General features: G+C 41.1%; 1 protein-coding gene across 4 annotated transcripts in view; it reads right to left on the reverse strand.

Annotated features, from left to right (window-relative positions):
* Nucleotides 1–24964, reverse strand: part of NTNG1 (netrin G1) — a 909002-nt gene that overhangs the window by 91931 nt on the left and 792107 nt on the right. Inside the window, exon 6 of one of the 4 annotated variants that reach the window (XM_078673404.1) lies at nt 23283–23417. The exons of the other annotated variants lie outside the window; for them this stretch is intronic. Within the exon in view, the coding sequence (XP_078529530.1) occupies nt 23283–23417 (135 nt within the window). The remainder of the gene's footprint in view (nt 1–23282; nt 23418–24964) is intronic. 4 annotated transcript variants of the gene reach the window in all.

The raw sequence follows: 24964 nt of genomic DNA on the forward strand, positions 1-24964 counted from the left end.
AACTCATTCATTTATAGAAATTTTGTGGCTGAGGCAGATTTGCTATCATAAGAAATGTGAGATGCACTCTCTTTTTTTTCTCAGTTTCATCCGTTATCTTCCTTATCCTCCGTTAGTGCGTGAGGCAGATTTGCTGCAATTATATTGTGCTTTGATCTGCACTCTGACATCGCATCAATTCAAAGTTAGTTTAAAACAAGCCACATGGTCTTTGAGCTTTTGCCTGGAAAGGGAGGCATGTATACAAAAAAGGGACTACCATCCAGCTATCGATTCTTGTTTAGTAAATAAAACACAGGCCTATATTTTTTTGAAACCTGCTGAGTGGAGTGAGACGCTTTTGGATACTTTTGAGGCACAGTGTGCTCCCACTAAATCCCCTGTTGGCAAAATGGTATGGCTCTTCAGCGGTTTGTAATTTATGCCAAATTGTATGCAAATTCTTAACCATGTCTCATTTGTTTGCCCCACTCTTTTATTATGTTGGCTGAGGCCTATGTTTGCAGTTGTCTATCATCTCAGCCCCAGCAGTATTGCAGTCGCTTTATGTACCCGCGAATGAAATGTTTTGTAACAGAATTCTTTTAAGTGCTTTTAAAAGCTGTACTAATGATGTGTCAGTCTGTAAGGTATTGAGGCTGTTATTGACTCTTAAGAGGGAATCTTGCCTTTTCATGTATTATATACCTGGATCTTGTTTTTGTATACTTGTTGCATTCAATGTATTTTTTATATATTTTTTGCACATTTTGCATTAACGGCACAAAAAACACTTTATATACTTTTTGGTGCAATATCTTGCTGCTTTTGGAAGCTGTCTAATATGAAGCTTTTTAGAAATTTGGATATTTCTTACGATTGAAGGATCTATTACCAGGGCAGTTCCACTGTACTCTGTGCACAAAATAGTAATTTGGAATCTTATTTTATTTGAATGTATGTATTTTGATATTCTATGTGGATCGCCTCGGAGTTCGCCTCGGAGTTCCGTACCATAAACAAAAATAAACTTGACAACTGGCCATGACCCCTAGGCTTTAAAAATGAAACTATCTTGTGCAGGGCACAGCTGGGCACCTTTTCTTATTCAGTTCCACTGTCTCGAGTGCACACACTTAACTCAAAAGTTCTCCAAGTTAGTGGATGAGTTGCAGACAGCACAGCTCTGTCTACATCTGCTGCAAACTTTCATGATAAGACCCCAGCAAGTCAGAATTCTCGGAGAATATCGGAAAACATCACCATAGCACGTTTGACTCCTGCTTTACTTGCTGCTACAAATGAGTGCCCACAAGAGATGATGCTCCTGTGGGAGAGCTTTCTTACAAAAACAGCTTTACTCCACGGCCCGAATTTTTACCCCCAGGAGCTTCTACCTAGTTAAGGATGATTTACAAACATATGCTGGGATGCAAGTGAATAGGAAAACTGAATTAAACAGAAGCTGGCAGGGGAGGAAAATGATAATCTTTCCCGGAGTTTCACAGCTGTCCAGGAGACCCACGCAGTGCCTGCTGAGTTCAGGAGCTTGGATGCGCTTATTCTTTATGGTAATGTAAGCTAAATATGCAGTTTAAACACAGGCTATTTAAACTGCAGCTAAATCAGTGCCCTGCATTTCCCATCTCCTGTATGCATCTCCCGAGATTGCAGTCACTAATCACGTTTCCCGTCCTAATAACACGAACTTCTTTAATCCTATTCTTATTTCATCCAATCATCCCGTGCATTTGGCACAGTTCGTTTATTAGCTCACCACTTTCTGTTTAACTTAGTGAAGACAGCATTTAAACAATTTATAATGTGTCTTTATTCCTGTTACTAGTGTCGGTATTGTAAGAGCAGCTCCCATTATTCACTTTTCTAATTTGGGCTTTTGCTAAATTCTTGACTCCACTCTTTTTTCCTTTTATCATTCACTCTTTCGTTTTATTTGCCCTCTCAGAGCGATGGAAACTAAGATCCCCTTTCCGTTGTCTTCCACTACATCTTCTGTCACCAGGCCAAGCATCAAGACTTACTGCTTATGAATGTTCCATGAGCTCTCTTTCTCTACGCACCCATCCAAGATGGAGGCTCATCTTGGCTCACTACCAGGACCAACTTCACCCTGCCTGTCCAACGCTGCATTTCCTTCTGCTCTTACTCTAGGCTAGAAATGTGGTCAAATCTTGGTTAAACTTTCAAATTTAACATTTACTTCTACTGTTGCTTTTACTTTGTTGGCACATCTGTTGAATCTGCCTTTTCAATATGTACCAGACAGCTTTAGTGAGAAACTCTTCATCCTAACTTTTACCTCCGACTAAGTGTATGACCTTTCCTCTTTTCCAGCCGGATCCATGCCTATATATGTTCATTCCTTTCTATATGAATTTCATGAAATGATATTGCTGCTGGCACACAAATGTCTTTTTGATACTTCGGTAGTTATTTCTTTCACTTCTATTTTCACTTCCGTTTAAAAACAGTTCACTTGCCCCTCACAATTTGTATTAATTAACATTCTCAATCTATGCTCACTGGGTAATCTCTGTACACCCGCTCTTTCCCAAGCTGTACTCACTGTGTCTGCTTGGTGTCACACAGGTTATAAACAAAAAACGACAGCAGGTGACCAAACTTCCTAACTATCCTGACTGCAGCCTCTGGGTAGCTTACTAGAGGTTTATTTGACGTATTTAAAGAGCTTTAGTGTATGGCGTGTTGCTTTGAATGGATTGTATAGAATCAAAAAGTAGAAATAGGATTTCCAGCCTCTTCTTATTAGAAACTACAGCTAGAACATGTCGTACAATATTTGCTGGCCGAATAAAAAAGTTAACAACACTGTCCACAGAGTCTAAAGACGAAATATACTTAAAAATACAGGTCTTCCTGGCTTATACTAGTGAGAATACATGAAAACTTCTGGGGATTCAGGAAAATAAGTAAAAAGAGAAGTCTCTTTTGATGTTTCTCTTCTGAGGAGATGCAAGGCTTCTAAAAAGTATCCTTTCTCGTGTATATATCATGCCCTTCTTCTATTTTCAAAGGGTGAGGTTACACTTCATGCTTCCGGACCTTGCTCCAATCTAACCTGCCAGACGCACTCTTTGAGGTTTTAAAGAGAAGGTGCTGTGTGCAGAGGCATTGTGTGTTATAAAGCACAAAAACGAACAAAATACCGGTATAATGAAATATATTGGTTAGAAGCAAAGTCTGTAAAATGTGGTATTTTAAGGCCCGGTGGTTGCAAGGTTGCGATGGAATTCCTAGATTATGTGTGCCATTGAAACTATTATTCTATGAAGTAACCTTAAAACCCACTGCTATTACAAGACCGTTGGAATGTCCCCTGACATATATTGTAGTGATTGTTTCGGTAGTCTGAGGATTCATAATGTTCTGCCTCTGCTAGGAAGAGTCTAATAATGGTGTTAACCATCATGAGAATAACAGCTAAAGAGTCTGATTTTAAGGATGTCAGTACAAAGATTCTGCTAAAAAAATTGCAGCTTTAGAACTATAACCTAACGGTGCAATAAACGCTGATTTTGAGTTTAGCAAATTATGACTATCAGACCTGCAAAAATCTCTTTAGGTTCCGCATCTGATCGGCCATGATGTAGAGACTCGTCCACAGGAATGGTGATGATCAACCATATAATCTAGAATGACTGATCCACTACCTTGTCTGGCAAGAGGGTAATAGGTAGGTTGTTTGCCAGAATAATTATAATGTTGATTGTTATTTTATTAATGTATTTACAAGGTTTTTTTTAAAGCTCCCTGCAACTCCCTGTAGTAGCCCCTACAGCTCTGGAGGTACTGGTAGAAGAATTAACCAACAGCGGCTCCTCCACTATGGCGGTTGAGCGCCCCCCCCACCAGCAGCAGCAGCTGCAAAACTTGAAAAAAAAAATGATAATAAACCAAGTTTAGTATTGTTTTATTTTTTTCCTATCATGCAGTCTTGGAGGTGAAGCCAGGGGATGACAGGCACTGAGGGGGAGTGGTGGGCACTGTTATCAGTGTGCATCAGGCCAGCCAAACCGTCATGCGCACTGAAGCTGTCTCCAACCCGAGCTGCATTGCAGGGTTGGAGACAGCAAGCACAGGCTCCTAGTCTCCCTGGGAGTGCAAATTGAGGGCGCTCAGGCCAATCCTGACGCTGCTCTCCTGTTGTGAGGGCAGCGTCAGGATCGGCCCCAGGGCAGTCGGAGAGCTTATGTCTGCAGTGCAGCCAGAAGAGCTGCGATGTGGCGGTATTCAGGTAAGCTTTTTTTTAATTTGTTTTTTGTTTTGTCCCCATGCCCACCACTTTGCCCCGATGCCAACCGTAACCAAAATTAACATGTATTAGCATGTACACAATCCCTATGCAACTTGATGGCAACCAAACCAACATCCCGTTAGGTCACTCTGACAGTGAAGAAATGCACCCTTAAGGTTTACACTACTGAAGGACTAGTGAAGCTAATTAATATATTGGAAACAGACAGATAGAAAATTAAGACTGAAATACAAATCCAAAAGAAAAAAATTACTTGGAAGTTACTTTAAAATAAATCACTAAAAGCATAGCTGAATATGGGGAGCATCTTAAAATGATCAAATAAGACGACCACTAAGAAAGATGCTTGCTCTCAACGAATATGAATTACACCAAAAACTGGCAGACAAGATCAGTGCCATATTTATCAAGAACACAGATTTGTATAAAGTCGAACTAAAAGAACACATTAGAGACAAATCAACATATTCACCGCTACCCGATGACCCAACAAAAACCTACAAAAGCTTTTTGATAAAACAGAAACACTACGTTGGGTCACCGAAAACACAAACACGTTTTTAACACAGAACTGAGCAATAATCCTAATAATAAACTTGTTGCTGAACAAAAAGAAAGATATGAGAAACCTAGGTGGACCAATTATTTCAGCCTTGATACGAGCCTATTGGTAAATACTGCAACACCTTTTTTTTGTTAAAAACACACTTCCCCAACAGACTCAGTGAAATATCAAACAAGGCTCAGAGAGAAATGTACTTATGTACAATGGATATGACAACCCTTTACACATCAATAGCACACCAAGACGGTCCCGTAAACGTGTAACACGTTTTTGACTAAGAACACATAATCTGGAAGCAAATTAAGTCTGTATACTAGAGTTAATGAACTTCATCTTTTACAACAACTACCTTAGAGCACTAGAATACATCTATTTACAAATGACCAGAATCGAAATGGATTCACCAGTGGCTAAAAGCTAGGCTAGCAAGTTCATGCACAAATCTGAACATGACCATATTATCAACAATACAAGATGGCAAACAGGAGTAAAGATATTGCTGAGATACATCAATTACCTCTTTTTGGTATGGTAAGGACCTAGAGAGAGATGTTGTAAAATAGTATTCCAGCACTGAATGGAGTATATGACAAGATCACGTTGATATATAATATTGACAATCGGAAAATAATTTTCTTGATGTCCAGGTTATGATCAAGGCGGGAAAATGGTGTACAACACTTTACGCAAGGAGACAGGTGGAAACTATTTACTCCACGCTTATTACTTCCATTCACATAGTCTTACTGAGCACCTTCCATACTCACAACTATTGAGAGTTAAATACCTTTTCTCAGATCCTGGGGACTACGCTGAACAAAAGAGCAAGATGCTCCAAAAATTCTATGAACATGTTCACTCTACTTCTACTTTAATCAAAGTAAAAGAGTTTGTACAGAGAAACAATATACAAAAATACATCTAGTATAAATATGCAAATATTTAAAGTAAGCAAAACATCTCCAGCATAATACATAAACACTGGAAATAGCTTGAACTGGTTCTAGAACTGCAGAAACTATTTCCAGAGAAACCAATGATGTCCTAGAAATGGCACAGAATTATCAGTGACATACTCATCAAAGCTGATAGCTCCAGTACAAGATAACAATGTATGGTACCACCATAAAAAGGCGTTGTTTGCCTTATCTGAACCGTATCAATTATATGACCGATATTAAGAGTCCCATTGAGAGAGGAGGTCAGATACAGTCTACACCATATTAGAGTGAAATCTTGTAAAAAATACTAGTCCCTAAAGATGTAGTAATCCAGATGCCATCGTTGCAAAGAGATATTCTTGGGATAAAAGACAGAATTTGATTTACTTGATGGTTTTGAATGAATGAATTTAAATGATTTGTTTCCTTCAAGGCAATCTTTGTAAGATATCAATACATACTCATGATCATATGAAATTTGTTTGAACATCTGCAATCTAATTTGTGTATGCTCTGTGGTATTTTCTGTATATTTATATATTGTTTATATATGATCTTACATGGGTAATCATATTGATTTCCTGTGATATTTGTGTTAGATCTATTTAAAATTTTGCTTCACATAGTATCTGCTGGGCATAGGGCAGAGACATCATTGCTTTATTAAAATTGAAAATTAACATTTGAGAATGAACACCCAACAAGGGACTTTTGATTTCCATAGAGACAAGTACCAGAATTATATGCAGGATTTAAAGACCCTATATCAGTTTATAGTAGATGTATGAGAAACCATTATTTTTAATCTGGAAGCAAAGCAAATATATTCTATCATCCTAGTGCCATTATCTCCTGTTATCCCTCTTAGTCTGCTTACAATGACCATTACTTTTTTAGATGTTCCATAGAACAGACAATTACCAGTCGTATCCCTTTTTTAAAATTAGGTATGCAATACTATATTTTTAATTCCTCGTAACAATTACTCATCTTTCTTGGTGGTACAGGCTAGTATTTAAATTATTAGATTGAGGTAGGCATTTTAAACATGGAGACATTCTGTGAACAATAAGTTTGCAAGGCATAGATTTTTTCCTTCCTTATTTTCCCTATTACACACAATTGTTAGTTTTAAACTTGTACAGGCAGAGTACACCCTGTAAGTTTTCCTATCTCCGTGAATGCTATCTTCAAGGGTTTCTTGTGTACTTTCATTGGAGTATCCACACAAAAAGGAGATTGATAAATTGATGAGTACACTGAGAATTAAACTGATATGGAGTTAGTGAGTTAGCTTTATGATCTACTTCCATATCTTAAATTTTCACTGTAGCAGGATTAATCTCACTATGCCCATGGTTCTAATTACCCTTCAGATAGATGTAGCATGGAAAGAGGAGTTAAGAGAGTTTAACATGTGAATAGACCGTTACGAATCTGTACTGCTATCTTGTACACCGTTATTACTAATGGTGCCTTATAGAGCAAATGGAGAGCCGTTTGTGCTCAGCATCTGCTTTGCTACAAAAATGTCTGAACACTGCTCATTTGTACAGGCATACAGAACCTACTGAAGCTAATGCTTCAGTTTTCTCCTTCCTTCCAAGATGGATCTCTTCAACATCATCATTCCTTGCAGCCACAGTTACAGCACTTGCACTACAGAGATCTACAGGTTTCATTCTCTAACTTTTTATTCTGAACAGAGTTAGAAAAAAATGTAGTTTCTAAACAGAAAACATGGTGATCGAGCACACGCTTGTTAGCATCGCTATATACAATGTCAGTCCACTTTTCTAGACCCTGTTTCTAAACGCATTCTCTCATGTTAAATGTAGTAATGTTATATGCAATCAGGTCCCTAATGCATATAACATGCACTATTATCATGACAGCCCTGCCACACACAATAACCTTATCTTGTGGTCCACACGTCTGGACTGACAATGATTTACCCTGTCTTGTATACACATTTAAAATGTTGACAGTTTCTAAACTTTCACTCTCAATCGCTCAACAGTGTGTCAAATATGGCAATTAAACAGACAAAGATACTCAAACTGTATTCATAATAGCTTTTGGATTCTGCTCAGTAGTTTAGACCATTATTTCTACATAGTACTTTTCTTCAGTGAAATTGTGAAGTGCCAAGTTTCCGTCCTGGTGTACTGCAATGGAATGACAACTTAGGTCGGAAATGATCAAAGACACAACAATTTTTCAGTATATGGTATATTCGTCAGCAGTGGCTCCCCCGCTAAGACGGAGGAGCGTTGGCCCACTGCTCTGTGAGCAGTTGTTAATGGAAAACTAAAATGATAATAAACAAAGATATTGTCATTTTAGTTTTCTGTTTCCTGGTCTGGAAGGGGCTGCTGTGCTGACAGAGCAGGGGCCAGAGGGAGGAGTGGTTTGCTCACTCAAAGTGGGCATACATTTTTGGCCAGCCGTCCCAGGCCCACCAAAAATTCATGAGCACTTTGGATGTACTCCATCCAGGCTGCATACAGTCTGGGTGGAGAAAATGCCCAGACTCATATTCCCCGTCTGAGTGCCGAACGACAGCGCTCGGACCAATCACAATTGGGGGAGTCAGGGAATTTGGGTGCTTCCTGCTGCAAGACTCCAGACCGTAAGAAGACAAGAAGAGGACAGAAGAGAGGCGCCGGCCAGCCACAGCCAGGTAAGTGTATTTTTTTTCTAGATTTCAAATATCCCACTCCTTGTGAAGATGATCCTAGTGTGCATTTCGAAGCATCTAATATTCCTTTACCAGCCATTTCTACATGTGATACTAACCCTGTTGGAAAATACTTTCGAAGCTGTGTATATAAATGTAGGTGGATACACTATTTATAATAACTGCATAATTTTGCTATATGTCTAACTCATTTTGAATAATAATAATAATTTGTTGACTCTAATGATATGTTCTGTTTTAGTAATCATGAAGCTACGATAGCTAATTTGTCCAAGTTTAAATACGTCAACTTATTAGTGTCCGGCCAAGAGAACAAGTAAAATGTACCTGCAATGGTGGAAATAATTTGCTGTCTCGAGATACAATTATTTCCCATACAGTCACTAGGTAACTGTAGCGTCTTTTAAAAGAACAGCAATATTTTGTGAATCCCATGAAATGTGTACCATTCTTCTTGGCTATGAGTATTCCAAGAACAAATAGTCCTGTGGATACCTTCAGAGTGCACCTGTCATTCAACCCAGATATGTTGAATTCTATAAAAAAGAGAGTTTTTCATATTCAAAGGAGATGCTGCATGATTTTAGCAAATATAGAAATGTTTTTTAAACTGAATGTGTAGTTTACATGAATTCGGTGCTTTAGTGATAATAAGGTCGTTGTGAAGAATGTTTGTACAACGAGGCTGTCACTTGACAAACACTACATGAAATATGGTGATCGTAAAACTTATATAGTCAGTTGATTGTGAAGAGTTACTTGGAACATGTACTGACAAAGCTAAATTTTGCATGTCCTTATTTATGTAGCAGGTCATTAACATCTAACATGTATGCTCCTAAACAAGTGCTAAACATTTTTTAATTGAAATCCATATATTACATAAATTAGCATCTTAATATTCATACGTCAAAAAATCAAAATTCATACATCAAAATTCATCAATAACATCGGAATCGCAGGAATTCAAATTTGACATAAACACTTCATCAAGAATTCACCCAGCTAACAAATAAGAAACAACATTTCACGTCCAACAGTTTAAAATGGCTATTGACCTAAAATATCGTCCATTGCCCTATAATCCCATCAGTTTTAAACATGTTCTCAGATCTTCAGTTCCCAAAATATGAACCTAGTATAAGTATATATCAAAAGTATAACTTGATCCTAAATAGTTCACTTAGATCCCGAAAACTCTTCTAAGCAAAATATAGTGCTATTACCTTTTTCCTAAAAGTCGGGATACCACTGGTGATAATATCCAATACCAATTCTGTCGGATTAAGCATCCCCATTGAAAAACTCCACCCAGATCTTATCAAACTTTTTCAGCCCACCAGTTCATAAGGCATACGCTTGTTTACTTCTTTTAACCTGTGCCACAAGTGCTAAACATATGAATTCAGTGAGTTGGCATCACATAAATGTGGATCTATCTGTAGTCTGATCAAAAGACATTATGTACCAAATAAATAAGGAGTGAAGACTAAACATGCAAGATGAGTACACAGCAGAATCTTCAGTGAGACTTCAGATCTCTTGGCATTATGTTTTGTACATAACGTGTGACAGGGGACTGTGATGTTGCACCCCTGAAGTTAGTTATAAAGCATCTATCTATAAACCAATAATAACCGAGGGATAGTAACAGTGCTGTTTGGGGTTCCACAAAATTTTATGGGACAGTGAACAATTACATGCTTACCACAGTCAGTGAGTTTAGCCCCTTCGGTGCTCATGACGAGCTCAGCTCGTCATGGCATATACCTCTCAGGTGCTCATGATGAGCTGAGCTCGTCATGACCACACCCGTTTTTATTATGGCTCAGCACTGCAGGGGAATTGCTCCAGCAGCCATGAGGTTAAAGACTCCTATATATACACAGAAATATGCCAACTGTTTTTCTTCTCCAACTGTTCAACTGTATTCTCGTGTTGTGTAATTGATTAACACAAAGAAGATAAACCACATTTTATTAAAGTGATGAGAAACAAGATTAAAGAGTCTATTTTAACCTTGGTGATAGCCTCCTTCCGCCAAGGCCTGTAACAAGGCTGACAATTAACAAGCATTGAAAATGCAATAGCTCCCGCCTTTGATTAAGTTAAAGCCATTTGCTGAAGTCGGAGCTATTGGCATTGTAAATGGCAATGTTTTGTACTTATGCAGTAGGTGCTGTATTTGTTGGAGCTATTGGCATTGTAAAGTGGAACTTTGTGGTGTGGCGTGGATTTGTGTTTTGGAATTATGTGACATGGTGTGTTATGGAATTATATGGATAGTAATTATGTGGTGTTGAGTGTTTTGGAATTATGTGGAGTTAGATTTTGTGTTTTGGGGTGTAATTACGTGGAATTGTATTTTGTGTTGTGGAATAGTATGTAGTGAAGTGTAATGATGTGGAGTGTTGTTGAGGGCTGTTTTCCATGGTGCAGAAATCAGAATGGCCTATAAATACTATTTATAGGATTACATATTACATGATGTAAACTGCTAAACATTAATGCGGTTTGTATGGATAAATAAGCCTTCTCCACCTTAATAAACAAAAGAACTGTGTTGTGTGTCTTTTTTTGTTGGCATTTGCATAGTATGCTTATTATCAGAAAGTCACGTAGTGTCGCTGGAGAGGAAGTTCACAGTATCAGCTTAGCATTTTAAAAACAATGTTTTGTAACATAATGCTATACTCAGCATTAATGCACTGCACTTTAGGATTTTACATGTACCACCTGTGCACTGCTGTTAGAGGTGTTATAGGTGCCATCACGTACCACACTCTGATATGTTACATGTACAACCAGTGTACTGCAGTCAGATGTTATAGGCACCACTGTGGTTAGGATGGAATATTGCATGCTTATGTTTATTTATGTAACCTTTTCTTTTGCTTTCGACACCGATCATAATGTCAACATTTGAACATTATATGTTTAATATGAGTTGTGCTACAACGTTGGTACTTAACTTTGTACAGGTCTGAATTACACCAAAGAAACTATGCACTAGGGCTGTCTGCTTCTGAACATGGGGTCTTTGAAGTTTAGGCTTAATATGGGTGTGGTGTCACTTACAGCAACTAGTGGTGTGAAAAGTCCCCACGTTGATAAACTAAAGCATGTGTTTGATGTATTCATGCATACCCCACAAAAGGCAGCGACAGAGCGATGCATTAAGGAGTTATTCAACCATCCTAAACATGGCAACAGTGAAACTTCATGTTACAGAGTAAAAGGTGGTTTTGGTTACCTACAGATATAGGTGCCCTTCCTTTTCTCAGGTGGCACGGCCTCTCCTGATGTCTGCGTTTGCCCACTCTCACTCGTGGAAGAAAACAGCCCACCCTCTGCCTGGAGAGCCCGCATGCTCGGCGTCCTCAGAGACCCTTGTCGGGGAGCTGCGGTGAGCGCGTACGCAGGCATGACAGAACCATTGGCAGGGAGCAGGCAGAGCACTGATTTCTGAACAGTGAACCATGCTTTCGAGGATTGTAATGCTCATCAAATGCTTCAGAACACTTGAACTCAGACCCATGTTAGCAGAAAATTATTGTTGTTACGAAGAATACATTTATGTTTATTAAAAGCATTTTTACTCCAACGATCTAAGAGTTATTAAAGGATATCGATTTTAGCTAATATTATAACGCAGCTGCGGCCGGTAGTGGGAGTACCGGCCGGGCGGTGACGTGGGGAGGGGCAGGGTGGGGGGTGTTAATGTATGGATTACAGACTTTAATAAGTAAGTAAACATATAAATACATAAAACAAATTTCGTTGTGCGCCCTGCATCGCATTTGGTGATGCAGTGCATGCAACGAAATTCGTTTTATGTATATGTATTGTATAATAAGAATCTATGATATATAGAGTACACATGAACTCTTACTTACCGTTTAGTTCACTGATAGCATTTCCATCAGGGTGGGGGCATGAATGTTTTTCAGCTCATGTTTAACAAATCACTTTCAATAAATATATTACTAAAGAATGATGTGGTAGCACACTCTAATTTACAGACAGCATATTTTCCATTGAAATGGTTTCAAATGTCCCCACTCACATGCAGTTTTAGTGATAAAACTATATCGTTATAAACAATATTGTGTGGCAATTGGTTTCAGCAAAAATATTTATCATTTGCACATCACCAAGTAAAATGTTTTGATTTGTTTGATCTTATTAAAATCTTGGTTTCCATCATAGAGAGGTACAAACAAGGTGCTTTTCTAACTATTAAGATATAATTTTAAATATTTGTACAGTTCAATTATAAGCTAGCTACAGGTTGTGTGTTAGGAAAAACTCACATCCTACAGCCTTTCATTCACACGTATGTGTATAGTTGTCAGACAGTTCACTTTACAAAAGCCTCTAACTTTGCAGTCAGAGTAAAAAAAGTAAGAACTAACCTCCAGGATAAAATATGCAGCAAGTTGTAAGAAGGCCTAAGTTGACAATTGACCTCTGTCTTAGACTGCAGAGCAAATGTGACAAGATGGAAGTATGATTTAAAGGCATCTTTTATGCTCATTTACCTTCTCAGAGAACAGAGCACCTGTTGTTTGTCAGCTTGCCAGACGGGCAAGTAGGCCCTGAAAATAACTTGCCCTCGTAAAAATCTGACTTGCCATAGTGAGTGGATAAGCAGATTTTTCAAGTCCTGACGGTTATCTGTTGAATTCACACTAGAAAATTCTTTGTGTGTAGTGTCCTGAACATTATGATCACCATCATCATGTGCCTGAAGGAAAGCATGCCTTATGCTTGCTCCCCCTCCCATTTTCTGTGTGCTTTTCCCTTGCTTTTCTCTCATTTTCACTGGTTTTCCTTGCTTTTCACTCATTGCCACTTCTACCTGCCACCTATTTTTTCCTGCCTCCCACCTAGCCCCGCCCATCACCTCCCAGCACCCCCTTCCTCCGCGTACCTACTTAGGAGGCCGTAGCATGCCCCTATTGCGCATGCCCCGGGCCCAGCTCTTCGGTGCTGCTGCATCGCTCTGGGTGCTGTCTTCTCTTTGCTTTTTCCCCCATTTTTTGAGCGCCTTCATCTTGCTTTTCCCTAATTTTCACTGCTTTCTCCTGCTTCATCCCTGAGCCCTCCCCTCTGTTTCCTCACCCCACAGGACAGTGGTCACTAGCGCTGGGAAGCCCTAGGGCAGCTATGCGCTCTATAAAACCCAAAATCAAATCAAATCAAATTAGACACCCTTCTTCTTGCTTTTTCCTCATTTCACTGCTTTCTCTTTGCTTTTTTTCATTTTTTTGAGTGCCTTCTCCTTTTTTCCCCCTTTTTTACTGCTTTCCCCATGCTTTTTTCCTGGTTTGTTTAAGTGCCATCTCCTTACTTTTCCCTCATTTTTCATTGCTTTCTCCTGCTTTTCCCCCATTCTTAGAGAGACTTCTTGCTTTTCCTTCATTTCACTGCTTTCTCCTTGCTTTTTCACCTATTTTCGGAGTGCCTTTTCCTTTTCCCACATTTTTACTGCTTTCTCCCTGCTTTTCTATCAAGACCTAGCGATACAAAAGGGGATGATGGACGGAGCGTTTGAGCAAATCAAACACTCACCCCCAGTCAACTGATCTGGGTTTAATCCATCACCATTCTTTAGCCCACTCAGCCACCCCATTTCTATCAAGACCTGGCTGTTCGAATGAGGCTCCAGGACATGCAAGCACGATTAGCCACGCTTTACAAATCCATATTGCATATTTTGTACTGAAAGAAGAGACTTCCAGTACAAAATACTATGCTTAGACATAGTTAAAAGGTTTTCTAACTTTGCATGTGTGTTGCGCATTACAGACGACAAGCTAACTCAGAAAGGTTTGGGGAAAATAAAACTTTTCCCACATGTTACGCATGCCCTGTGAGGGTGTAATTTTTTGGAACAAATTCCTGTCTAACTTTTTAGTAGAGAGATTTTTTCAATATGCATTGTTAGTTGCATGGGAAAACATCCGTGGCGCAATGTAGCGCATAGCTCTACTTTGCAGTACTCCAAGGCTACTTTCCAGCACAGAAAAAAGTTTTGCACTGCACAGTAAATATTAAAACAACACTTTGCACCTGTCTGCATCACCTTTGTGATCCAAACCCAAGGCAAAGTGTTAGCAAATCTAGGGGTGTATTTGTCCAACTTGCTTTTAATTTGGTAGGACAATTAACATTTTGCTTTTTAACAAGCTCCTTGCAAATTGTTTATTGCTCACAGCCATGTAAGCATTTCTTAGATCCTCTAAAGTAAATTATAATGTATGGGAACGACTTGATAACGAAAGCAAAGACCACATAACTTACTTTATGTCTCACTGTTTTTTTCTAATTTTCTTGCTACCCATATTTCGCCTCTTCCACCTGCTGCTGGCTGTTTGCAGCCTTTCTAACCAATTGAATTACTGATCTTTAAAAGTAATGGTTTGCCTTTAGCTTTTGCTAGTCTTAAAACATGGTTGATTGTACCTGCATTGCACCTGTTTTTAGGTATGGCCTTTAAGACAACTTCATCTGTTGGCCAGACTATTGTTTTTCAAACAATATAAACAAAATATACAAATATAGAGGGACATTTAGCCAGCGGGCTTTGTCCATTGGCCTTTTAAACTTAAAGTGTCATTCTTAATTTACTTCCACCCACCACAGCATGCAGCAATAGGTCAGTCCACTTTTCCCATTGGTCGTTTTTAGGTCTCGGCTAGGCAGCACATGTATGTGCTGTCTCTCCGAGACTTAAAGTAATCTATATTGTTGACTGAAACTCCGCCTACTGGCGTCTAATATGTCCTGCTGCTCACCATTTGCTTAACATTGCATTGCTCTTCTTTATTTTGTTTATGGTTGGCTGGCCATGCAAAATGTCACTTCCGTTTATCTTCTGGTTTGCAGGAAGCAGCACCGACCAACTACTCTTTAGTTACACCGCTGGACTGTTATTATTCCATTTAGGGACTACTTTCTTATTATAATTCAGCTAAACAAGCCAGCAGCATAACTAAACAGTAGTTGGTAGGTGCTGCTTTCTCTCAGCGCGGCTCCCATTTCCCGGCAGCCGTGCTAGTCAGCAACTTTTTTCCTCATCATTTAACCAGCGCCACCACGCCTTCCATTTCTTATTTGCGTGTACTAACTCTTTTAAATATGCCCCGTGACCCCCACCCCCACACAGATGCTGCGCTTCATGGTTCGTGAAGCGGGCATCGTGTTGATTAAAGAAATATGTGGACACTTCCTCCGTGTGCCATTGTTCCCGCCTCACTCCCCCCCATCGATGCCACAGGAAGGGATTTTTTTAATGCACCTTTACCACATCGCTAGTTCCTCAGGAGGAAGAGTCAGTGATGTAGGGTATTTTGTGGCATTTTATCTTGCCTCCTGGCGGCTTCCTTTAGGGCGGTCTGCTCATGCCTCCAGGTGTTTTTGGGGCGTGGCGGCGCTATCGGGTGAACAATTTTAGCTGCATGTTTATTCTTCTGTGTAAACATGCACAGGGCTCATTGCGCCTGATCGGACAGGCCAGTCTGTTTTTTATTTTGGTTTTTTTAGGCATTGGGAGAGTAAGTGATTTGCCCTGAATAACAGGATGTGGGGAGGGGGTAAAGGGTGTTGTGTCCCAGTTGTGACCTCCTTCCAGCTCTTCATGCGTCTGACACTACGCCCCTATCTTAAAGGGATTGGACACCACCCTTATGGACAAGAGAGCGCCGAGGCACAGATCTCCATATAAAAGGTAACTGTCACGCATGCACAGACAGCCACAACAGGTCGATCCCAAAAAAACACAAATTGTGGGGGACACACAAATTCAGCTAAAAAATAACAGTTTTACATAACACATGACCTCCTACGAGTGCAGGGGTTTCCCGTCAATGTCTCCTGGGCACCATTCAGTTTCAGGCTCTCAGTCTCAGGGTGAAGATGCCCAATGGGACAGCAAGCTTCCTCCCTGACGCCTACAAGGACACGGTCTGTGATTTCTCGATGATTTGTTGTGCCCAAGCCCCAAGGCTGTAGAGAATGTGCCAGAGCCCTCCTTGCATTGCAGCTGTTACCTGACAGAAGCTTACCCATGAACGTTTTCTTACAGGTGTTCCATCGTTTTAATCTCCCCATTGGGATGATCTCCCCTTCTATTTGACCGTGCATGTGCATTTGCAAAAATACACTTTTGGCATGTCTTTCTGAGCTCCCCAGCAAAGCCAACACATACAGTCATTGCTCACTATATTTGTAAGCCCCATAGGGGGAGACCAAACCTATGGGGGAGAGCATCTAGTTAGCTTTACCGTCGTTTTAATCTCCCCATCAGGATGATCTCCCCCTTTGTAAAAATACCGTCATTGCTCACTGTATATGTAAGCCCCATAGGGGGAGATCAAACCAACAGAGGAGAACATCTAGTTCGGTTTCCCGTCGTTTTAATCTCCCCATTGGGATGATCTCCCCCTTCCTATCTGCAAATTCATATTTCACCACACATGCACATTTGCAAAAGAAAAACTTTGGCATGTCTTTCTGAGCTCCTCAGCAAAGCCAAACAAGCATTTGCAATGTAATAGGTCTCACATTTACAGGAGTTTAGGCTATTGGCATTGTAAATGACAATGCCTTTTGTTTTTGTTTTCATTTTTAAAACATAAATAAAAGGCTCTCCATTTGCAATGCTAATAGCTTTAAGTTGTGTAAATGCGAGACCTATTGCATTGCAAATGCTTGTTGTTCTGAGCTACTGCACAATGCTTGTGCACATAGTTAAAATCTGCTTAAAAATAGTTCCCTTCTCTTAGTGACGATGGTAGTCTAAAGTGTGCTTTTAGATTTGATATTCATTTTTTTATTATAGCTATTTATTTTGCCTGCAATTAGAGTGGCCAGTTAGATGACACTTTATGTTTTATCTCTTTTTAAAGTTGTAGTATAAAGTCTTCAAGAGACATTGCAGCATTGTGACTGCCTGGGATTTGAATCCTAGGTTAGGTGGTGATTTATTTAATGCACAGTGCAATTGAAAGGCTTAGTTTTTAATACTATAACAAGTGAAACAGCTGCATGAGGTTTTTGTTTAATGTATTTTGAGCATATCGCAGTCACACTTAGGAGGCAACATGTTTTCTTTGCTCTCTTTTTATGTTGTGGCACATGCTAAAAATAAAAAAATATGAAGAAATAACCGTTGAACCTGCTTGCCAACGCCAGACATATTGGCCTTAACAATGCTTGTAATTATTAGCATGGAACAGCTTTAAGTGTTCAGTAAAGATTGCTTAAAAAGCTCATTATGGCCTGGCATTGTAGACCAAGTATTTATAATGACAGTTTATTTGATGTCATAGGGGTTAATGTCAAGTGATATCACTTGCAATACCGCTTCATTTAACAAAACTCCACAGGCTCTAATGTCTCAAACACAGCCTCTCTTCAGTGCCTGATGTGGCTACTTTAAAAAACACTATTAGACTTCACCTATGTAAATCAAATCAAATAACTTTATTCGAATCCACAAAGGAGTCATAAAAGTATACACTGATATAAAACACATACATTGTCATAAAATTACATACATATTTCCCTATTTAGGATTTACAATACATTAAAGTAACCTCAAATATTTTCCCACTCCGAGGTTGAGACAGTATCAGAGGAGTTCATATATAGTCTTAGGAGTTCATGTTTAGTCTTTTGTTACATGGCCAGATGTTTCCCATATATAAAAAAAAAGAACAGAACATAATACATTTTATGAGTCCTGCCATATGGGATATGGTATCGGAAGAGGAGGAAGACACGGGATTTTGGGGTAGAAATCGTGTAAGTCCCATGTGGATATTGGGCCGTCTCTTACTTGAGGCGGCCAGGTTTTCAGGTAAGGGACAATATTTCTGTCTCTGAATCTCACAAGCACCAAGTCCCCAACAACATCTTTGGGAAGGGAACCCAACCAGGCCACCCTTCTGACACTCCCTATTACTCCATATAAATTACGAGGCAGTGGCCTATTTTTTGACAGCCAAAATTTAGTTTTATTAGCTAAGTCGTGTTGACTCTCAATTTTTCCAAGTGGGAGGGCAGGTACACCCGCAAGGATGCACACGTACGGGGCCGCTTCTGGTGGTAAATGAATAAAATTAGCTTTATTGTGGGCTACTCTCAGTGCGGTCAACTGGGGAAGAGAAACTTTAGCGGGGGATTTTGGTGTTTTTTGCCCTGCTGCACTAAGGGCAGTGGGTGGAATTTGACGCCTTTTATCCTGCACAATTGGTTTAGGTCCTAGATGCGTAGGAGGTGACTTAGGGCGGTTAGGTGTGTCACTACGTTTGCCAGCCAACGGGTTTGACTTGATGGCTTTCTCTAATCCAGTGAGCCTATCCCCTAACATGGTAATTTTATCTAACAACGGAGCTATCATTGAGCTAACCAGTTTCTCGATAAGGGGTAATATGTACAAGAGGGGAGGAGATGGTATGACCTCTGGATACTCAACAATCGGTGGAATCATTAATGGTTTAATAGTGGGAGGGCTTGGGCACGATTTCTGGAATTTGGAATTGTTTCCACCTTGATTAACCCCGTTATACTTCCTTTTCAGAGATGGGACCTGGGGGGGATCACTACTTTTAGTGTTCGGGCTACAGGTTTGGATAGAAGATATTGGGGAATCTAGGGGTGTAGGCTTGTCTGGAAGGGTGCTATCGTTTTTGGACGGAGGGGGAGTTTCCAATGCAAAATAGTTGGATTTAAATAAAAAGTTTAAGTCGTCGAGCAGAGAGGACATTTAGCCAATATCTGCAGCGCCAATTAAATGGTCCCACTTGGAGGTCATAGTGATAAAAGGGATATAAAAAGACGATGAAATAGAAAGTCCACCAATATGGACACAGATAGTTTATAGGGGGTCTTTGCCTTCTTTATAGTTAGCCTACAGTGCGACAGCCAAAGGGGGTGGCTGTCCCGTCCTTATCCGGCCTTTGAGGGCCGTAGAGGGCCCACCCTTTGCCCGGGCTTCGCCCCGGGCTATGTCCCGCGCGCGTCCCGCTTCGCGGGATTAGGATCGAAATTATATCACTGCTGGCGTGGGAGCGGGAACGCCGAGGGAAGAGGCAGCAGCTGGGTAGGCAGAGAGCCTGCTGGACCTCGCAGTCCCTCGGCGTCTAAATCACACCAGGTCCTTTCCCCTTCAAGCAGAACACACGAGGTGAATGTGCGCTAGCAAAGCGCAGGGATCCCACGACGACCTGCCCTCGCTGCCTGGGGACAGCAGCAGCACTCCGTGAGCGGCTCCCGCGGAGCGGGGGCCGCGATATGTATTTAAAATGTCCAAGGCGGGGGGCGGGAACGCCGAGGGAAGAGGCAGCAGCTGGGTAGGCAGAGAGCCTGCTGGACCTCGCAGTCCCTCGGCGTCTAAATCACACCAGGTCCTTTCCCCTTCAAGCAGAACACACGAGGTGAATGTGCGCTAGCAAAGCGCAGGGATCCCACGACGACCTGCCCTCGCTGCCTGGGGACAGCAGCAGCACTCTGTGAGCGGCAGCCGCGGAGCGGGGGCCGCGATAGGTATTTAAAATGTCCAAGGCGGGGGGCGGGAACGCCGAGGGAAGAGGCAGCAGCTGGGTAGGCAGAGAGCCTGCTGGACCTCGCAGTCCCTCGGCGTCTAAATCACACCAGGTCCTTTCCCCTTCAAGCAGAACACACGAGGTGAATGTGCGCTAGCAAAGCGCAGGGATCCCACGACGACCTGCCCTCGCTGCCTGGGGAAAGCAGCAGCACTCCGTGAGCGGCACCTATGTAAGTAACTTGTTATTTTTAGTATAACGTGACTTTTAGCAAAATCAGAAGTCATCCTTAGAATTCAAGTGGTTCCAGTGAATTTTGGATTCAACACTTTTTATTTCTGGATGCATCAATGAATCCATATCTCTTAGGGTTGTAAGGATTGAGAATTCCAGAAAGTATTTGTAGTGAATACAAGCCAGTGTCTGTCAAATACTTTGTTCTTGATAAACTAAATTGATGAGAATACAAATTAAGTAGAAAGAAAATTCATCTTGTCAGATCATTAATTCCCACATATATAACAAATGCGTTTGTCTCGAAGAGAATGCCTTCGGAGTGAGTGGCATGAAAACTATTTTTTTTTGTTCAGCAACTAAAACACCAAGAGCAATTTCATGACTCCTCCCCCACCAGTTGCACTTGATTAAGAGTCACGGGTGCCTGGCCTTCCGTCTGTGATGACCAGCCATGTCTGTAAGGAAATCAGAGCTGAACCAATGTCTCTCGATAGCAAACAGTGGCTCCTTTCTATTAAAAAAATTATTAATATTCTAGGTGTGGAGGAGGTTGGCGATACCAAAGTACAAAATATGAGTCCCATTATTTGAAAACGTTGTGGTGACTTCATTAAATTCCTAAATTCCTCGGACATTTCCCTACAAGAACATTTGTGGATTCCAAAGGATTCAAGAAGATTAATAGTGGATATGTAGGGTGCAGATATACTAATGCATAATATGTGAGTGTTAATGAGGCTTCCAGGCTCAAAGAGGAGATGGATTTTGATCTCAACTGATACAGACACAATATAATAAGCACTGTCAGCTATCAAGTCAGACTTGCACTTTGAGTCCTGAGTAAAATATTTTTAATAAAAGCCTGGAGTAGTGCAAAAACAAGACAAACACATATTGCTTTTCGTATACAATGCATTTGTGAGTTAAAGATCTTAATGCGTGATGATTCTGTGTACTTTTAGTTGTGAAACATTCTCCATGCACTGCAATGCAAGTACCGCTTAGGAGATGGAGTGATACATTAAAAAGCTAATAAAACGAGGTGAGAGAGAAATACTCCTCTGAAAAGAGCCAAAGATTCTTTATGTATATAAATTAAGAAAAACAGTAGGCAAGCATTGGCTAATTTTATGGGTCTTTCCTATGTGAGGCTATTGGCTTTGTCAATGTCTTTTAGCGATGTTGTACAGCATCGCGTTTACTGTGCAGCATGGCTGAAAGTTGAAAAAAAGCGATATGACATAGATAGCTGCATCTTAGCGCTTTTTTTTTCTGGTGCAGCAGGAATGGGCAAGCTACAACACAGAAGGGGGACACGCAAGCTACAACATGGGAGGGTGTGACAAGGACAGGGCAAGTAACAAAGAGGGAGAAATGGGGAGACAATACAGGAGGGGACTGGGAGGAGGAGAACGCAACTATGTGGGCAAACAACAACAAGCTGGAGGGACGGAGGGATGGGGAAAGCAACAAAGCAGGAGAGGCAAGAGGTACAGGGTAAACAACAATATGGGAGGGGCAGGAGAGAGTGCAGAAAATGACAGGGCAAGCAACAATGTGGCAGGGGTGGGAGGGATAGTGCATGCAACAATATGGGATGGGATGGAGGGGGCAATTAACAACGAGCCAAGCAACGTGGGAGGGGGCAGCAGGAAAGGGGCAACCAACAATGATGGGCAAGCGGCAACATGGGAGGGGCCAGGTACTAGCAGCAATGTAGAAGGAGGCAAGCAACAATGCAGGGCAGTGTGGAGAGGGCCTACAAACACATGCACTCTTATTGAGTGCTGCAAGTAAAAGAAAAAAGGAGTTCCAAAAGCATGAGCAGTGGAAGGCCACCGAGTAAGGAAGCAGTACTTGTGCATGTTCCAAGGTAACGACAAAAACATGAACAGAAAATGAAGTGGGCCCACGTTGATCAAAGAGAAGCAAAGAAATGAGAGAGATGATAAAGCAAACCAATGCTAAACATCGGGCCAGCTCTCAGCCCCCAGAAAGTACACAAAGGTTCTTGCAAGCGATGTTGCATGCACTGTCTTAGGATAGACCTAACGAAGCAAATGAATAACATGGTATGGTAGGAAACAGTACAGACAATACACCAGTAAAGGTAGAAAATTGGGAAGGATCTCTGTGCTAATATTTGTAAGGAAACAGAAAACAGCGGACTAGCCATTGAATCGCATGCCATTCTCAGGCACAAAGTTGCTCTGCTTTAGAAATCACTGCAAGTGTACTTGCTGTATGCACACAAAGGCTTGCACTCGGCCTTTGTTGCACCCCTGGCAAAGTGTGGCGGCAGCACTGACTGTTGGAGTAATTATGAGGGGACAGCAAAAAGGCCTCAAGTGCACTCAGCTGAATGTTTAATTCAAAACCAAACAGTATCTTCAATTAAAGATTAACCTCAATGTCTCTAATTGCAATATGCTGAAATTAAGCCAGGATTGAGTTATTTAACAGCCATTGGTTTTCTGCCTGGCTCCATGACTACTACATCGACAGATAATGAATTACTCCACGGCCATTATTTATTACACTGATGTCACCTAATTAATGAGAAAAGATTTTGAAGTAACACCAAAGGGCAGCATTCAAAGGAAGGGCTGTGTTAACATGCACGGGCAGGACATCACCTTTAGTCGCTTGCTAATAACAAGTGCGCTTCGTGCTGTTCGTACAGCTTGATAGCCTCACTCAGAGCACTTTAATTTATAGCTTGCAAAGCACATAGATCTGCATTTTTTAATAGAAGCACTCCCGGGCTCCAGCAGGGGAGGGGAAGAGGGCACTAAAAGCAGACTGAAATTAAATGAGCAACAAAAAGTCAATTTCTTGCTCTCATTTAGAAAATCTCAGCTTCGGTTCAGGCATTAAAATTTGATTTCAAACGAAGCTTGGAAGACTCTTCGCTCTTTGTTCTGCCTCGGGTACAAGAGCGGCGCATGCTGGCAAACAGAAGCAAAGGCAGCCAAGCTGCGGGAGAAGCGCAGCTCGCGCAATTACTTACGTTGACATCCTCTGTGCCAGAAATATCCCTTCAGACAATCATCACATTTAGGCCCTGTCGCTCCCTCCTTACACTCACACCATCCTGTGTCCTTACAGCGGTCATGGGCTGAGCCAAAAATGTTACAATGACACTCTGTAGAAATAAGACAAGAGGGGTGCATTTGGGTTGAAAAAGACAATAAATGCATGCAGCTACGGCTGGTGTGGTTTCGAGAAAGAAGCACAAGGTGGCTGTGAGAAAGTTGATGGGCGCATGCGCATTTGTTAATTTGAGGAAAAACTATCCCATGGACCTCGAAATTTGACAAAAACAGAGAGAACGTGTTTGAAGTAGTCAGAGGGAGACTGGCTGTGCATCGGTGAAGGCAGACTGCGTGGGGGCCGCCTGGCTCGTTAAGTGGACCTGGTACCATTGATTTATTTACCTGCATTTCCTCAGTAACACAATTTGAAATAATTGTAATACACGAGAGGAAATCAACAGAAGCAGAGAGCATACACATTACCGTATTTGTCCACAAGGCTAAGTGATCTTAATGGAGCTGCAGTACGGGCGGCCATTTTCCGATAGTTTAATGAAGACTGTGAAAGCTTTGTAAAGCGCAGTCGAATCAATATACCACCATTCACTGTAAAACTTGTTCTAAATTATTAAAATGTTTGTCTACAACATTAGAAATTTTGGGTTGTGCAGTTTATAAAAAAAAGGGGGTTTTGGTTTTTATGTTACAGAGCAGTATAAGCGAGCTTCGGGCGTGCCAAAAAATCCTTCTTATGTTTCAGTTTTACCCATCGCAGAGTCAGGCTACACTTGGAAGTGGAAAAAAATGAACGCAGGTTTGTTTTCTGCAATTTGTATTCATGCTCCATTTTGCGCAGCCTGTCTGAGTATCTGAATTTTCAACCGACGGTTGACATGGTGCAAAGAAAGAGGAGAAGAGGTTACTTTGGCAAACACAACAATAAGTCACTCAATTAGCGAATGATGTTAATTAATGAAGTCGGAGGCCCACATGCTAAAATACATGTTGGAACGCTGAGCAGCAGGACGCCTCCGTGGGCGACGTGGAAAAAAAGCTGGCAGGGCTGATGCTAATCAGGCTTTCAGAAGCCTGAACTGAAGAAAATAAGTCTGGAGTCAAAGTATGCAGCCAGGAAACGACATACCTCCGTCATTTAAGAAAATAAAACAAACCTAGTCGTAATGAGCGGGAGATAATTCAAAAACGAAATGGTTGGGCTTCTGTTCAAGCAACAGATCAGGCCGACAAACACATATGGAAACTAGAAAATACAAATTTTTGTGCACTGACACATTAATATTGCATCAAAGTCCCTGCAAGGCCTGTTTATCAAAGTGGTGCTGACATAAATTAACTGGTGCGACAAGAAAAAAACCTTCTGAAGATGCAGTAATTAAAATGTGAAGATCCCTTCAATCATCTGTGGAAGAGCAATGTTCCCACCGCCACTGCTCCCACCAAAGGTCAGAGGTGTTAATGCAATGAAATTGAACATACCATGCATTTCACATAATATTACAGGGGATCTGCACGGCTATTAGTGCACGCGGGTGGGTGGCGCGGCGGCTGGACAAATCATGTGCTGATGGGAAATGTTGCTGGAGTAGACCAGTTTTTCCCATAATAGCAAGGCTTTCTTTGTGACACCGTGACATCC

The sequence above is a fragment of the Lissotriton helveticus genome, chromosome 1_2 (assembly GCF_964261635.1).
Source record: "Lissotriton helveticus chromosome 1_2, aLisHel1.1, whole genome shotgun sequence".
NCBI classification, from domain to species: Eukaryota; Metazoa; Chordata; class Amphibia; order Caudata; family Salamandridae; genus Lissotriton; species Lissotriton helveticus.